The sequence below is a fragment of the Ruditapes philippinarum genome, unplaced genomic scaffold (genome assembly GCF_026571515.1).
Source record: "Ruditapes philippinarum isolate M1 unplaced genomic scaffold, ASM2657151v2 ctg5078_1_1_1_1, whole genome shotgun sequence".
In the NCBI taxonomy this organism is placed as follows: domain Eukaryota; kingdom Metazoa; phylum Mollusca; class Bivalvia; order Venerida; family Veneridae; genus Ruditapes; species Ruditapes philippinarum.
In genome coordinates this window covers 28,007-41,578 of record NW_026855318.1, presented here as the reverse complement: position 1 = coordinate 41,578, position 13,572 = coordinate 28,007, and the positions used below count along the sequence as shown (strand labels likewise).

Sequence of the window (13,572 nt, the reverse complement as noted above, 5' to 3'; positions counted from 1 at the left end):
ATGAATAAAAGAAGAGTTATTAAAGATATACTATGCTCAAATTTGAAATCAGAATATATTGATAATTGCTACACAGTCTCTTTGTAAATATAAATTAAACATGTTTTGACTTCTCACAAAGTAGATATTCCATGTTTAAAACACTACACACTTTAGGTCGTCACAATATGAATATATAGTGTCGTTAAAAAGAATGGCAGTTTTTTTAAGAAAAGACCATATTTAGCTGTCGTGTAATAGGAAACGTGGCTTCTAAAACACAGTTTATTCATTAATTTTTTTTATTCAAATTAGACATATTCGATACAAATTTCATAGATTTCAACAAATTTCTTTGAAATATTTTACTCAAGGATGAGCAATAGTATTACTTTAAATAATTCAATACACTGGTTGTATAATTATGAATAATTATTATGATGAGTTATTAATGATTTAACAAATTAAATTTTTACTGCCACTTGCCCCTCACCGCTGTGGGTTCGAATCCCGACAGGGACTTTGGATTCTTTCATGTGAGGAAGCTATCCAGCTAGCTTACGGAACGTCGGTGGTTCTACTCAGGTGCCCGTTCGTGCCTGAAATAATGCACGGAAGAGCACCTGAGGTCTTCCTCCACCAGTAAAGCTGGAACGTCGCGATATGACCTATACTGTGTCAATGTGACGTAAAACCCAATCAAACAAACAAATTTTACTGTTTGAAACTGAGTGAATGAGCTGTAAGATTTTAGTCAAATAAGAAAATATATCTTTACCATTTGGACAGTCATAATTGAGAGAGTTTATCTTTAAAGATCCTGTTTGTTGTATTTATTGATGTAACCATCCTTTAGTAAAATTTTTTATATGAATATAATTATTCTTCTAAAACAATTTTCAAACATCCAAGAATATGTTAAATAATTATGTACTGCAAATGTTTATTAAATGAAATCATTAAAATATATGCATTCATTTCTTATTGAAAAATTTGACTTAGACTATAGAAAATAAATTTCTAATTACCTCCCTTTATTTACATGAAATGTAAATTCGGTAATATCTTTACAAATAATGCTTTTTGGAACTTGCAATATTGATATATCTTCATTTTAGCATCATATTTATGACATAAAACCATAAACAATTTGAGTTACAGGATCTTTAAAGTGAGCTTTTCTTATGAGAGATAAGTCTTACATTTGAGAAAGTCTTAAAAGAGAGATAGTCTTCTAGATGAGAAGGTTTTCCTAGAGTGATGTTTTTATAAGTGAGATAGCCCTTTAATGATAGAGATAAAATTATAATTTAGATAGTCTTTTGAGAGAGAATTAGTTTTATAAGTGAGAAAGTTTTATGATAAAGGTTATTTTAAAGGTAGTCTTTTAGTTTTAAAATTCTTATGACAGAGTTAATCTTATTTGTGAGATTGCCATTTAAGAGAGATTATATTCTTATCTAGAAATGCTTGTAATTGAGATAGTCTTATGAGAGAGGTAGTGTTATACATGAGGATGTCTTATAAGAGAGATTGTCTAATAGATGAGGTAGTCTTATGAGAGTGTTAGTCTTATACATGAGGAAGTCTTATAAGAGAGATTGTCTAATGGGAGAGTTTAAGTCTAATAGATGAGGTAGTCTTATGAGAGTGTTAGTCTTATACATGAGGATGTCTTATAAGAGAGATTGTCTAATGGGAGAGTTTAAGTCTAATAGATGAGGTAGTCTTATGAGAGTGTTAGTCTTATACATGAGGAAGTCTTATAAGAGAGATTGCCTAATGGGAGAGTTTAAGTCTAATAGATGAGGTAGTCTTATGAGAGTGTTAGTCTTATACATGAGGATGTCTTATCTAATGGGAGAGTTTAAGTCTAATAGATGAGATAGTCTTATGAGAGTGTTAGTCTTATATATGAGGAAGTCTTATAAGAGAGATTGTCTAATGGGAGAGTTTAAGTCTAATAGATCAGGTAGTCTTATGAGAGTGTTAGTCTTATACATGAGGAAGTCTTATAAGAGAGATTGTCTAATGGGAGAGTTTAAGTCTAATAGATGAGATAGTCTTATGAGAGTGTTAGTCTTATACATGAGGAAGTCTTATAAGAGAGATTGTCTAATGGGAGAGTTTAAGTCTAATAGATGAGATAGTCTTATGAGAGTGTTAGTATTATACATGAGGAAGTCTAATAAGAGAGATTGTCTAATGGAAGAGTTTAAGTCTAATAGATCAGGTAGTCTTATGCGAGTGTGAGTCTTATACATAAGATTGTCCTTTTATGTAAGTAGGTCCTTAAGTAATGAGAGAGGCAAGATAAAAAGTGCTAATGATTTAATAATTAAGGACAAGTCTTATAACTCAAACTGACACTGGCTTATAACCAAGATAGTCTTATAACTGAGACAGACTACTAATTGATATAGTCTTGTTATCCAGACAGACTTATAACTCTGATTGTCTTATAAGCGAGGCATACATATGATAATACATTTTAATTACAGGTAGTCTTATAAGGGAGACATACTTATAACTAAGATAGTCTTATAACCAAGTCAGACTTATAACCAAGACAGACTTATAACTAAGATAGTCTTATAACCAAGACAGACTTATAACTGAGACAGACTTATAACTGAGATAGTCTTATAACTGAGATAATCGTATAACTGAGACAGACTTATAACTGAGACAGACTTATAACTGAGACAGTCTTATATTTGAGATAGTCTTTTAACTGAGATAGTCTTATAACTGAGACAGACTTATAACTGAGACAGACTTATAACTGAGATAGTCTTATAACTGAGATAGACTTATAACTGAGACAGTCTTATAACTGAGATAGTCTTATAACTGAGACAGACTTATAACTGAGATAGTCTTATAACAGAGATAGACTTATAACTGAGACAGAGTTATAACTGACATAGACTTATAACAGAGACAGACTTATAACTGAGACAGACTTATAACTGAGATAGTCTTATAACTGAGACAGTCTTATAACTGAGATAGTCTTATAACTGAGACAGACTTATAACTGAGATAGTCTTATAACAGAGATAGACTTATAACTGAGACAGAGTGATAACTGAGATAGACTTATAACAGAGATAGACTTATAACTGAGACAGACTTATAACTGAGACAGTCTTATAACTGAGATAGTCTTATAACTGAGACAGTCTTATAACTGAGACAGTCTTATAACTGAGACAGTCTTATAACTGAGATAGTCTTATAACTGAGATAGTCTAATAACTGAGATAGTCTTATAACTGATACATACTTATAACTGAGACAGTCTTATAACTGATACATACTTATAACTGAGACAGTCTTATAACTGAGATAGTCTTATAACTGAGACAGTCTTATAACTGAGACAGTCTTATAACTGAGACAGTCTTATAACTGAGATAGACTTATAACTGAGACAGACTTATAACTGAGATAGTCTTATAACTGAGACAGTCTTATAACTGAGATAGTCTTATAACTGAGACAGTCTTATAACTGAGACAGTCTTATAACTGAGATAGTCTTATAACTGAGACAGTCTTATAACTGAGACAGTCTTATAACTGAGACAGTCTTATAACTGAGATAGTCTTATAACTGAGATAGTCTTATTACCGAGATAGTCTTATAACCGAGATAGACTTATAACTGAGATAGTCTTACTGAGATAGTCTTATAAGCGAAACATTCAGAAAAACTGGGAATTTTACTAATCGAGAAAATTTGTATTATCATTAACGTTATGTATTTTCAGTGCTCCTCTTGGGATTGGTGTAGTGAGTGGAGGAGAATCAGACCTGTCACAGGACAGTGAGTAGTTTTATACATGTGTTAGAACTGAGATAAACTTATAACCGAGATAGACTTATAACCGAGACAGACTTATAACCAAGACAGACTTATAACTGAGATAGACTTATAACCGAGACAGACTTATAACCAAGACAGACTTATAACTGAGATAGTCTTATAACTGAGATAGTCTTATAACTGAGATAGTCTTATAACTGAGACAGTCTTATAACTGAGATAGACTTGGCATTGGTGTTGTGAGTGGAGGAGAATCAGACCTATCACAAGACAGTGAGTAGTTTTATACATGTGTTGGTAGGAAAAAAAGGACAATAATTGATCTCTATTGTATCAAAGTGAATTATAAATTAAAAGATAAAGTTTTTATGAAAATAAGATTTTGTTATTTTGAGCATTACATAATTACTTGTTGGGGCGTCCGTGGCCGATTGGTTTAGGTAGTTGACTTCAAACCACTTGCCCCTCACCACTGTGGGTTCGATACCAGACAGGGACTTTGGATTCTTTCATGAGAGGAAGCTATCCAGCTAGCTTACGGAACGTCGGTTGGTTTTACTCAGGTGCCCGTTTGTGCCTGAAATAATGCACAGAAGGGCACCTGATGTCTTCCTCCACCAGTAAAGCTGGAATGTCACCAAATGACCTATACTGTGTCAATGTGATGTAAAACGCAAAACAAACAAACAAACAAAACAGACATAAAATTATGTTAGATTACCCTTAAATAATCAGTTATAAGATCAACCTGCTAGCTCCGGAATGTCGTTGGTTGATCTACTCGGGCGCACGTTTATGCCTGAAATTATGCAAAATAGCCCTTACTGCGTTTGGTACCACAGTAAAAATACAGTGCAACCAGTATATTGCTGGGCCAGTTTTGCTCTTTTTCTTTAGCCCGACTCTATACCATTGGGTGACCGGCTTAAAACTTTCATCGTCATATCCCTGATAATTACTTTTATCACATAAACCGCATTGCAGGATTGTAATAAAGCCATTTAATAAACAAGATATTACACTAGTGTAATAACACAAAGACGTGACGTCAGACACTCACATAATATGATTTTATTCCACTCGTTCAATAAATTTAGTATTAAACCTACACTCATTCAATATCCTCTATGTGTAATGGACAGTTTAAGAAACAGAAGACAGACAAGTCTATTTAAGAAATTCAACATGTCAAAGGTAAAATAACTGTAGATGTTTCTTGAAGTTTAGTTATTTTTCCTAGTGTGTAAAATACCAAAATGTTACCAAATATTTCATGGGCGTTTGTCCACATGTTTTATTCATATTCTTATTCTGTGAATTGCAGCAAGTTTTAAAGGATCGATGGAAGTGGGTCTCGGGACCCCAGCGAGTGCCGAACTGTCGCCCATTAGTCAACAGTCTCCAAGCTGTATGAGCCCGATGAGCCCGGGTGCGAGCCCCCTCTCGTCTGGGGTTAACAGTCCAGTTACTGGAGCTATACAGCAGACGGTCAAGTTAAAAATTCACAGCAGAAGATTTAGAGAGTAAGTATAATAGTCTGTTTCAAAAAAAAGAAAGATAAAAATATGTGATTTAACAAATTATATAGTCTGTTTCAAAGAGAGAAAGGTAAAAAAATGTGATTAAACATTATAAAAGTCTGTTTCAAAAAATGAAAGGTAAAACATGTAATTCAACAAATTATAAGGTCTATTTCACAAAACTGAAGGTTAAAATGAAACAATATTATTATTAAGTCTGTTTTTCTGATTAGACAAGAGAATTATAGTCTGTTTCAAAAATGTAAAATAAAAAATCAAACAAGAAAATTATAAAGTCTGTATCTAAGAAGGGACTGAATGTAAAAATATATGAAAAAAGGGGACTTTAAAGTCTGTTTCAAAGAATAAAACAAAAAATGTTTGCTTAGGCATAAAAAAGTGTTGACATTCAGGTGTTAAAAAACGGACAAAAAACAACTATTTTATAGTATGGTGAATGATGGGAGGCAGGCAGCAACTACTTATCACAGCCTCTTTATATTTAGCATACAGCATTGACGTGGTCCCATACTGTGAAATTCAATTTCAGATCTGCCACTCATTCTCTTCCTGTTTACCGAACTAGTTAAATTTTTGACATTATTGTTCAATGGTAAACATTTTTTGTAACATCACAGCCTCATGATATTTGGTATACAAATGCAACCCAGCCTTCTCTGTGTTTGACCAATTTTTGTGTCGCCTTGAAAAGGTGACATATAGGGGTTACTTTTGTCGGCGGTGTCGGCGGCGGCGTCGTTGTCGGCGTCGTTGTCTGCGTCGTTGTCTGCGTCCCCTAAAGCTTGTCCGGAGCATAACTCAGTCTGAATGACTTCAAACTTGGTATGCATGCTTCTTTCAATAACCCGAAGTGCAGTGCACAAGGACCGGTACTCTGCAGTTCTTATTTTTTGAGTTATTGCCCTTTGTTAATTTTCATACTTCAATTTTGTCCGGGCCATTTCTCTTCAACTAAAAAAGCTATGGACTTGAAACTTCATAGGATGATAGATCTCATTATTAGGAAGTGCAGTGCACAAGAACCAGTACTCTGCACTTCCTAATTTTTGAGTTATTGCCCTTTGTTAATTTTCATACTTTATTTTTGTCCGGGCCATTTCTAATGTATAAAAGCCATGGACTTGAAACTTCATAGGATGATAGGTCTCATTAAGAAGAAGTGCAGTGCACAAGAACTGGTACTCTGCATTTCTTATTTTTTTGAGTTATTGCCCTTTGTTTATTTTCATACTTTAATTTGTCCGGGCCATTTCTCCTTAAGTATAAAAGCTATGGACTTGAAACTTCATAGGATGATAGATCTCATTATTAAGAAGTGCAGTGCACAAGAATCGGTACTCTGCATTTCTTAATTTTTGAGTTATGGCCCTTTGTTAATTTTCATACTTAATTTTTGTCCAGGCCATTTCTCCGAAAGTATAAAAGTTATGGACTTGAAACTTCATAGGATGATAGATCTCATTAAAAAGAAGTGCAGTGCATAAGAACTGATACTCTGCATTTCTTATTTTTGAGTTACTGCCCTTTGTTGATTTTCTTACTTTATTTTTGTCCTGGTCATTTCTCCTCAAGTATGAAAGCTATGGACTTGAAAAATCATAGAATGATAGATCTTATTGATAAGAAGTGCAGTGTACAGAAACTGCTGCTCTGCACTTATTATTTTTTTAGTTATTGCCCTTTGTTATTTTTCATATTTCATTTTTGTCCTGGCCATTTCTCCAAAACTACATTGTTCACAAGGCGACACATCCGACTCGCGGAGTTCTAGTCTTTTCTTTCAGCAACCTGGCCTTTTCTGTCTTTGACCAATTTTCTTTTCTTTCAGGTACTGCAATCAAGTGCTAGATAAAGAGATAGATAATCATGTGACGGCCCTGTTACAAGATCTTGTTAGATTCCAGGATAAACAATACCATAAAGATCCTGTGAAGGTAACTACAAATTGTTTTTGATTGGCATATTTAATTGGCACATTTAATTTACATAGTTTAATTGGCATATTAATTACAACTCAATCATTAATTCATAACAGGCTGAATTTCTTAAATGGTATTTTTCCAGCATCCATTTTTGGAACTGCCCTCCATTAGTTTTTGGGATGAAAATTTAAAAGTGTAACTCTTAACATTTAATGCATCTTTACGCTATGTTTATATAACGCAAATGACATCACATCAAAGTATATGCACGGCCGTGCAATACCATTTTTTTACGGAGACGCTAAAGTGGCACAGATTTGTAATAAATAATTATATGAAAATATTTCAGCTAAACTCGTCACATAGAATGGATAAAAAATTTAAATAGATAATTAGATATATTTCTAAATGAGCCACGTCATGACAAAACCAACATAGTGCGTTTGCGACCAGCATGGATCCAGACCAGCCTGCGAATCCGCGCAGTCTGATAAGGATCCATGCTGTTCGCTTACAAACCCAATAACAAGTAGAGAAACTGATAGCGAACAGCATGGATCCTGATCAGACTGCGCGGATGCGCAGGCTGGTCTGGATCCATGCTGGTCGCAAACCCATTATGTTGGTTTTGTCGTGACGCGGCTCAAATTATTTTTTTGCCTCAAATTTCAGGCAAAAGCAAAGCGAAGATTTGTGCTTGGTCTAAGGGAGGTAACCAAACATCTTAAGCTGAGAAAAATCAAATGTGTAATTATCTCCCCTAACCTGGAGAAAATCCAATCAAAAGGTTTGTCAAAAATTTAATTAGATAATTTAATTGACAGGTGTTTTCCTTGTTATGACTATGAATTTATTTAAAGGCACAGTTCATATTTTTTAATTATTTAGAAATGTCAAACACATGTTTAATAATGTTTAAATAATGGATTTAGAGCATATTAAATGTTTTACAAGTGAAGAAAGTAATTTTCAAAACCCATTGTTATATGGGGACTGCTCTCATGTTTATTTTTAAAAACTTTTTTTTTAAACCGCCTCCGTGGTCGAGGGGTTAAAGTCGATGACTTGTAATCCAGTTACCTCTCTGGCGTGGGTTCAATCCCCGGGAGATGCTTTGGTAGTTTAGCACGGAGGAAGTTAGTCTAGTACTGGTGTAACTCTCCAGGAATGATGGTTAGGAAACTACCTGCCTATATGACTGAAATACTGTTGGGGAAAGGCATAAAATGAAACAAACAAACGAAAGACTTGTTTCTTATTTTACTGTTGAAAGAAATCATTATGTCGAGTTTTTTCTTATTATTGACCTACTTTGACTACCAGGTGGTCTGGACGATGCTTTAAACTTGATTCTGGAGCTCTGTAACGATCAAAAAGTGCCATTCATCTTTGCCCTTGGACGTAGGGCCCTGGGACGGGCATGCGCAAAATTAGTGCCAGTCAGTGTAGTAGGTGTGTTCAACTATGAAGGGTCAGAGGTCAGTTTTATTTATGCTTTTTTCTTTAAAAGTGTTTTAGTTATGCTTTGTAGGGGCCTAAATTTTTCAGTTTTATTGATGCTTGTGCTTTAGAAAGTGTTTTAGTTATCCTTTGTGGGGGAGGGGGGGTGGAATTTTCAGTTTTATTTATGCTTGTTCTTAAAAAAGTGTTTCTGTTATGCCATGTAGGGACTTAGATTGTTTTTGTATTCAGGACATGTTTTGTTTAAGATGTTGAATACTCCAACCAGGTGTAAAGATATACCCGAGATGGTAATATCATGGCGCCATTCTATACATCTGACCGCCTCCGTGGTCGAGGGGTTAGAGTCGATGACTTCTAATCCAGTTACCTCTCTGGCGTGGGTTCGATCCCCGGGAGATGCTTTGGTAGTTTTGCACGGAGAAAGGTAGTCTAGTACTGGTGTAACTCTCCAGGAACGATGGTTAGGAAACTACCCGCCTATATGACTGAAATACTGTTGGGAAAAGGCGTAAAATGAAACAAACAAACAAACAATCTATACATCTGCCTTAAATGTAGTGAATTTCTCCAAATGAAGATAGAAATATTTGGATAACAAACAAATGATATTGGAAATAATTGGGAAAAATTATAAATTTCGCCTGAAACAATAAAAAGATTGCTCCACTCTTTTATAAATTGAACCCTAAATTAAACTAATTCCGATTACTGTTTATAGAAATTTCCTTGGGCCATGTGAGTTATTTATCATTCACATGCAAAGTGAATTATAAAATTGAAAGGAATTATGGCAAAATGTAAACTTGTTTTGACATTCACCAGTTCACTCACTATATACATTTGGATGGGCATTTTAATGTCACATTAAACAAGGCACTTCAACAATCAAATGGCTGTTACTTTGTTAGACTTTACCCTTTCCTTGCTAAAACTGAAAGTTACAATATTTTAGATTCAGCTGTACTTCAAATGGTTGAAATATCTTGAAAAATAATTATTTTCCTGCCGTGTCAAAAAAATCCTCAGTGAAGTCATTTTAAAAGCGTTTAAAAACACTTTTCATGTTAAGGTCAATTTGTACAGAAAAAAGGATCATTCTGAGAAGAAAAAAAAAATCAGAGTGACAGAATGATCTGAAATTTTGCACACATATTATTGGTATAGACCTATATCAAATAGTATAAAACTCCGAAAAAATATTTCCAGTCCTAACATGTCAAATAACCTTATTGAAGCTTAGGGCTAAAACGGGAAAACAAAGAAAGGAGATTCTGGTTCCCCTCATTAGAAGAAGCCTTATAGCTTGGTAACACTACAAAAGGTTGGTGATCTCCTCTGGATTGTCCAATACTGCTCGACATTGCACGAAGGGGCACCTGAGGTGGACTTTCACTAAAAGCTAGACAATTTACATAATTATGTACTTGAGTGTGATCGCCATATGATTATTATTGTGAGTGAGTGGCCTAAAACTTTTAAACGATGATAAAAAAACAAAACAAGAAAAAAAATATCGATAAACATGTACTTTTCTGTATTTCAGGAAAATTTCAAGTCCCTGGTTGCGTTAACAGAAAAAGCGAGAGACGCATATCGTGAGATGATAGTTCAGATTGAGAAAGAGATGGCCGATCACCCACCTAGGTCGTCCGTTCCGGGTGTGCCTCATATATTTGCTCACATGGGACATTCCCGCACACCCAGCGGGTGCAGCGTTATTTCGTTTACGTCAAGCATTTTATCTGAACCAATTTCCGAAAATTACCCCCATTCTGAACCGGAGACGGACAATAGAGGTTACGAAATAGAAAAAGGTGGTGAAGACATTGAGGATGGGGCTGAAAGGTTCGACGACGAGGGAGAAGATGCCTATGAGGCAGACGATGAACGAGGGTATTCGCATAAGGCGAAAAAATCGAAAAAAGTTTATTCTGAAAATATTAAAAATAACACTAGTGTAGAATCTGGTATTGAGATGGCGGATCCTCTTGACAAAGAAGATATTGATGTAAATGGGAATAACTTTGATGAAAGTTTGAAAAATGGCGTAGTTGGTGACACAGTGAACAGTTCGGCAGCTGTAAGGAAAGTTCAGGGTGAATTGGGTGTATCTGGGCAGGTTGTTGTAGATAATGATGTAGAAATTGCCGCAGACATTGACAATGCAAGTAAGGTGAATTTAGGTGATACGGATATTCAGGGAAGTGATAGTGGGTCGGACTTTGACTCTAACGATGACTCCGACAGTGAAGACGGTCCGACAGACGAGGGTGGCGACACTGTTGAAGCCTTGCCGACGTTTATCGATTCAGTCCACCATTTTGATCTGACGGAGATACTCTCGCAACATTCTTCAAAAACCATGGAAAACGGCGAGGACGTGATGTCGACGCATTCGTCAAAAACAACTCATTCCTCGCGTACGTTAGGCGATAGTAGCGGTTTAGCCGGTGATAAAAACAATCGGAAACTTGATTTGAAAAGTGTAGATAAGCCCGGAATGTTGCCGTCGATAAAAACTAAATCTGGCGTAGACAAAGATTTCAAGGAGCACCGTACACAGTCATGGGTTAACGAAGCGCAGAATTTTAACTTTAACGATCAATCGGAATCACCGAGAGATCCTGACGAAAATGTTGTAGACGTAAAAAATGTTCCGATGGAATGTTTAGACGCAGTTGCCTGAATAGACGATCCTAGTGGTTCTATGAATTGATGTTTAATTGTAGCTAGTGAAGAATTTTCCGGAGTTTAAAACTGTTGTAAGATAAGGGTTGTAATGTTAAGGAATGTTTTATCTTAAACGATTGAAATTGCCTGAATTCACAGTAGATAAAAGAATTGCCTGAATTCACAGAAGAATTTTCTGGAATTTAAGTTTTTGTAAGAGAAGGGTTGTAATGTTAAGTGTTTTATCTGAGTTGATTTAAATTGCCTGAATTCACAACAGATAATGAAAATTGCCTGAATTCACAGTAGATAAAAAAAAATTGCCTGAATTCACAGCAGATAAAACAGTACCAGAATTCATAGCAGATAACAGGAATTGCCTAAATTCATAGCAGATAACAGGAACTGCCTAAATTCATAGCAGATAACAGGAACTGCCTGAATTCATAGCAGATAACAGGAATTGCCTAAATTCATAGCAGATAACAGGAATTGCCTGAATTCATAGCAGATAACAGGAATTGCCTGAATTCATAGCAGATAACAGGAACTGCCTGAATTCATAGCAGATAACAGGAACTGTCTGAATTCATAGCAGATAACAGGAACTGTCTGAATTCATAGCAGATAACAGGAATTGCCTGAATTCATAGCAGATAACAGGAACTGTCTGAATTCATAGCAGATAACAGGAATTGCCTAAATTCACAGCAGATAACAGGAACTGTCTGAATTCATAGCAGATAACAGGAACTGCCTAAATTCATAGCAGATAACAGGAACTGCCTGAATTCATAGCAGATAACAGGAATTGCCTGAATTCATAGCAGATAACAGGAATTGCCTAAATTCATAGCAGATAACAGGAACTGCCTAAATTCATAGCAGATAACAGGAATTGCCTAAATTCATAGCAGATAACAGGAACTGCTTGAATTTGATTGAAGAGGGAGGTGTTTGTCTGAATTAATACTTGACTACAGGAAGTTTTACCTGAAATTGAATTTTGCCAGAGTTCTTTTGTCTCGAAACAAGTTATAGTGAAGTTAAAAATGGCTAGAAAAAAAAGACGGCCTCGCAAAGGAAATATGCAATTAAGATAGGTATAGGGCAAAAGCCAGTGTTATTCATCATGTAAAGGGCTCAGTATGAAGTAATGTGAAAAAAAATCTGTTGTGTAAATTTTCATTTCTTACTAAGAAGTGTGGCGGTAAAGGAAGTTGACATCATTTGCGTTGTATGCTGACATAGTGTAAAATTGCGTTAAATGTTAGCGTTACAGTGTAGATGCGTCAATGAAAAAAATGACTCTTTTTTTTTTTTGTAACAGTTTACTGTTCTGATTTAAGATATGTGATAAATAATATATATTTGTGTAGATTCAATACTAAATTTATTGAACTCCTGAATAAAACAATATAATGCTCGCCAGAGGCTGGCATAATATGATTTTATTCAACGCGTTCAGTAAATTTAGTATTAAACCTACACTCGTTCAATATCCTATATGCTGAAGATGGTCAAAGGAAGCAAGGGAAGGCAGCATTTGTGTTGAATAATTGGTTGAATGTAAAAAAAAAAAATGCAAATGTTCAAAAGAATGATCTGTACATAGTAATAGATAGATATATAATTTATAAGAAATAAAATGGACAGTTGAACGTTTTACGATTATTTACAATATTTTTGTAACAGATTTTTATTGCAAGGTATATTTGTGTGTATATGTACTATTATTCTGCCTCAGTAAATGCATTAAAAGTTGTGATTATATAATAACAGAGTTCATTTGGCTATTTTTCTTTGAATGGGTTGTAATTTGTATGTAAGTTGTAAATTTATGCTTATATACCGTATACCCCTGTTTAAGGACGTTTTCGGGAGTTTTCAAATAGACATATAGGCAAAATTAAAACTGTTCTATAGAATTTCTTTAAACTTGGCATGTTGATAGAATATGATAACAGAAACTTTTTAAAATTTGGGTCACCATTCTTGTTGTTATCTGCCCCTGAATCAGAATTTTCTGCTTTTTTGAGGTCATTTAAAGGGCAGATAATGTATACAAACGTGAATGAATTCTTGTTTTTACTTCTGGATAATATTTTTCTTTTTATTGTTGAATACAATACATAATAACATGCTATTCCTTATATCGTTTCTGT

At 34.7% G+C, this 13,572-nt stretch overlaps 1 protein-coding gene across 1 annotated transcript in view; it reads left to right on the top strand.

The window, feature by feature from the left end:
* The window catches only part of LOC132742921 (uncharacterized), a 56,074-nt gene extending 43,376 nt beyond the window's left edge, over positions 1–12,698 (top strand). Inside the window, exons 16-21 of the mRNA XM_060731428.1 lie at positions 3,755–3,810; positions 5,135–5,333; positions 7,180–7,285; positions 7,946–8,060; positions 8,597–8,751; positions 10,281–12,698. Of these exons, the coding sequence (XP_060587411.1) occupies positions 3,755–3,810; positions 5,135–5,333; positions 7,180–7,285; positions 7,946–8,060; positions 8,597–8,751; positions 10,281–11,423 (1,774 nt within the window). The 3' untranslated portion in view covers positions 11,424–12,698. The remainder of the gene's footprint in view (positions 1–3,754; positions 3,811–5,134; positions 5,334–7,179; positions 7,286–7,945; positions 8,061–8,596; positions 8,752–10,280) is intronic.
* The last annotated feature ends 874 nt before the right edge of the window (positions 12,699–13,572 follow it).